The following is a 3,059-nucleotide window of genomic DNA, read 5'->3' as shown; positions in this document are numbered from 1 at the left end:
GTTTACCAGAAAAATTATTTACCTGAAAAATGTAAATACACAATACAGTAAAAAAAAAAAAAATTCTTCTGACATCCATTTTTCCACGCTTACACTTCTGGCACGTGTTTCTTGCCCAAAAGCATTGAACAGCGATTCATTTCGTCTACTACACCTCTGCCGCCTCAATATATGAATACAAGAACACATAAACATAATCTCTAAAACTGCTCTGAGAGTCACTTCATGAGCATTTTACGGTTTCATTTGAGAAAAACTCATACACACACAGAAACTCGAAGGTCTTCACAGCAGCCCGTCAAAATAAAAGTTTGGTTTAACTTGAAGAAATTGTGACGGGAATATATTACTGTAATGATACTACTACTACTACTACTACTACTACTAAAATTATTATTATTAAAACAGTATTTTTAAGGAATGTTTACCAGAAAAATTATTTACCTGAAAAATGTAAATACACAATACAGTAAAAAAAAAAAAAAAAATTAGTTTTTTTTTTTTATAAAATCAGTCATTTAGAGATGTTTTTGATTATTAAAATTTAATGAAAGCCTTAAAATGGAATCCAGAAAATTAACGGAAAACACAGAATTTGGTAAAAATAAAACTCAATTTGAGAACAAACAAAAAATGTATAGTGCCATAGATATGTAAATAATTCATAGGGCCATTAAAATGTAAATTTGTTAAACTTTTAATAAATTGCTGTTAAATTGTGTACGTTTCACGATTTCAATTAATTAGACGTGTTTTTTGATTAATAAAGTTTAATTTAACCATTAAATCAGAGTCTAGAAAAATTAAAACAGGAAAAAAATGGAATCCAGAAAAATTAAAATGGAAAAAATTAGAATTTGGGAAAAATAAAACGGATTTCATAAGGCCCTACATTTCACTCTCCAGACAGCATTCTCTTAGTAATTTTGTTGCACCTGTGAAGTTCAATATGAATACACTGTATATTGATTTTAAGCCATTTTTGTTCCCTTTGCGCAGTGTCCTTGATTTTTGATGTAAAATCTGCGTTTAGACTGTTTCACACCAAACACGAGCAGCGCGTTTAATTCAGCACCCGTATAAACAAAGATGTACATGTTTTAATGACAGCATGAAATGCAAATTCATCCTATCTGCGTCTTAATTACCTTATTGTGAACATTTCATTCCTGGGTGTTTATGTATTTATTAATTTTTTTATTTAATGTACGTCACAATAAGGAGGAAGAGATTTGATGCTGCTTCCGTTACGTTGCAACTTTACAGTTCTTGGTCATCATTATTAGACTTAAATGTAATGTTTTCAGTGTGAAATGTTAGTCGGGGAGAGTGAGGTGTCTGAAAAGTGCTGCTGCTTCATGTTGATCCTGTTTGTCTCCTGCAGTCCCAGAAGTCCTGGATCGAACACACTTTCACCAGGAGGGAATGTGTCTATATTCTGCCCGTGTCGAAGGACCCGCACAGGTACATCATGCACTTCACGTTATTATTAAAGGCTCAATCTTTAGTGTGCATGTTTGTCCAAACTGAATCAAGTCTGAATGCCATCACAACCACATGACACATCACTTTTTGCCTGCTGTTTTATGAATTCTGAGAATTCAGGCATACTAGTCTTATGCACTTTTTCGCCTACTATATAGAATGGAAGTAGGCATATTGGACGCAGCAATGAGACAAGCACAACAGCATGACTTCATTCAGTTCTGTTTTTTTTCACGTGTGGTACTGTACTTCTGGTTTCCCTCAAATATGACTTCTGTGTGTTTTCTGCAGATGCCTCCCAGGATGCCAAATCTGCCAGCAGCTCGTGCGGTGAGTGTCATGAGACATGACATTAATACATTTCACACAATCAAGGTGTTCAGATGGAGCGTGTGCTGATGTGTGTGTGTGTGTGTGTAGATGCTGCTGCGGGCGTCTGGTCACTCGCTGCTGAACACACACACTTCTGTAGAGAGGTCACGACCCCTTGAGGGTCACGGTCACTGTAAACCGCTGACTGTGAGTGTTTTTCCACTGCGTTTCCAGGTGTGGCCAAACATGTGGGTGACGCTCTGAAGGAACATATGTCCAGATCGGCTCGGAAAATCTGTACGGTGGGAATCGCACCCTGGGGAGTGATCGAAAACAGGAACGACCTCATCGGAAGAGACGTGAGACTCATTTACACACACACAGCCCATTTATGACCTTTATTCACATGTGACCATTACTGTGAATCTCACTGAATGGCTTCATCTGACCACAAAACCAATAGTTTCTTGAACCGCAAATCAGCTTCTGTACCTTAAATCAGAAATAAATTAGCGTTTCAAATCACAAAAAGAGAGTTCCAGGGGCTTCTGTATGAAATCATGAAATCATTGTCTTATTTGTTTGTTTGTGTGTGTGTGTTCAGGTTGTAGCGCCGTACCAAACCCTGCTGAATCCTCTCAGTAAACTCAATGTGCTTAATAACTTCCACTCTCATTTCATCCTGGTGGATAATGGGACAGTCGGGAAATATGGAGCTGAAGTCAAACTCAGGAGAGAGCTGGAGAAACACATTAACCTGCAGAGAATCCATGCCCGTGAGACACACACACACACTCACACAGAGATAAACACACACCTTTGAGTCCCAAACAGTTGGTCGTAAGCATCTATTATCCTGCAGTCATTGTTTTTCGCAGCTGTTCTTCACTCTTCATTCAGACTCTTTCGCATGTTAGAATTACAGTGATGTGAGAAACTCAGAAATAACATCAATGCAAGTGTGAGGCAGTGATCAAAAAGTGACAAAATGTAATACGTAATGTAAAATGTAATTTGTGTACGCAGGCATTGGTCAGGGCGTCCCGGTCGTGGCGCTGATCTTTGAAGGAGGTCCAAACGTGATCCTGACGGTGCTGGAGTATCTTCAGGAGAGTCCGCCGGTGCCGGTGGTGGTGTGTGAGGGAACCGGACGCGCCGCTGATATACTGGCATACGTACACAAGCAGACGGAGCAGGACGGGTATACACACACACAGAGACACACACACTCTCTCACACACACACACACAGACAGAGACTCA

The 3,059-nt window shown here is 39.0% G+C and overlaps 1 protein-coding gene and 1 long non-coding RNA gene across 2 annotated transcripts in view; both read left to right on the top strand.

The window, feature by feature from the left end:
- Positions 1-1,383: 1,383 nt before the first annotated feature.
- On the top strand, positions 1,384-1,926 carry LOC107703950 (uncharacterized). Its single transcript, XR_001635893.1, has 3 exons — positions 1,384-1,464; positions 1,777-1,815; positions 1,906-1,926. It is a non-coding gene; the product is annotated as an uncharacterized LOC107703950 (long non-coding RNA).
- A 68-nt stretch (positions 1,927-1,994) lies between these two features.
- The window catches only part of LOC107703936 (transient receptor potential cation channel subfamily M member 7-like), a gene marked incomplete at its 5' end in the record, with an annotated part of 30,293 nt that continues 29,228 nt past the window's right edge, over positions 1,995-3,059 (top strand). Inside the window, 3 exons of the mRNA XM_016506747.1 lie at positions 1,995-2,156; positions 2,402-2,573; positions 2,824-3,018. Of these exons, the coding sequence (XP_016362233.1) occupies positions 1,995-2,156; positions 2,402-2,573; positions 2,824-3,018 (529 nt within the window). The remainder of the gene's footprint in view (positions 2,157-2,401; positions 2,574-2,823; positions 3,019-3,059) is intronic.

Source organism: Sinocyclocheilus anshuiensis, unplaced genomic scaffold (assembly GCF_001515605.1).
Source record: "Sinocyclocheilus anshuiensis isolate Anshui unplaced genomic scaffold, SAMN03320099.WGS_v1.1 scaffold1059, whole genome shotgun sequence".
Classification (NCBI taxonomy): domain Eukaryota; kingdom Metazoa; phylum Chordata; class Actinopteri; order Cypriniformes; family Cyprinidae; genus Sinocyclocheilus; species Sinocyclocheilus anshuiensis.
Note: the sequence above shows the minus strand (reverse complement) of the source record. Positions and strands in the feature narration are given on the sequence as shown.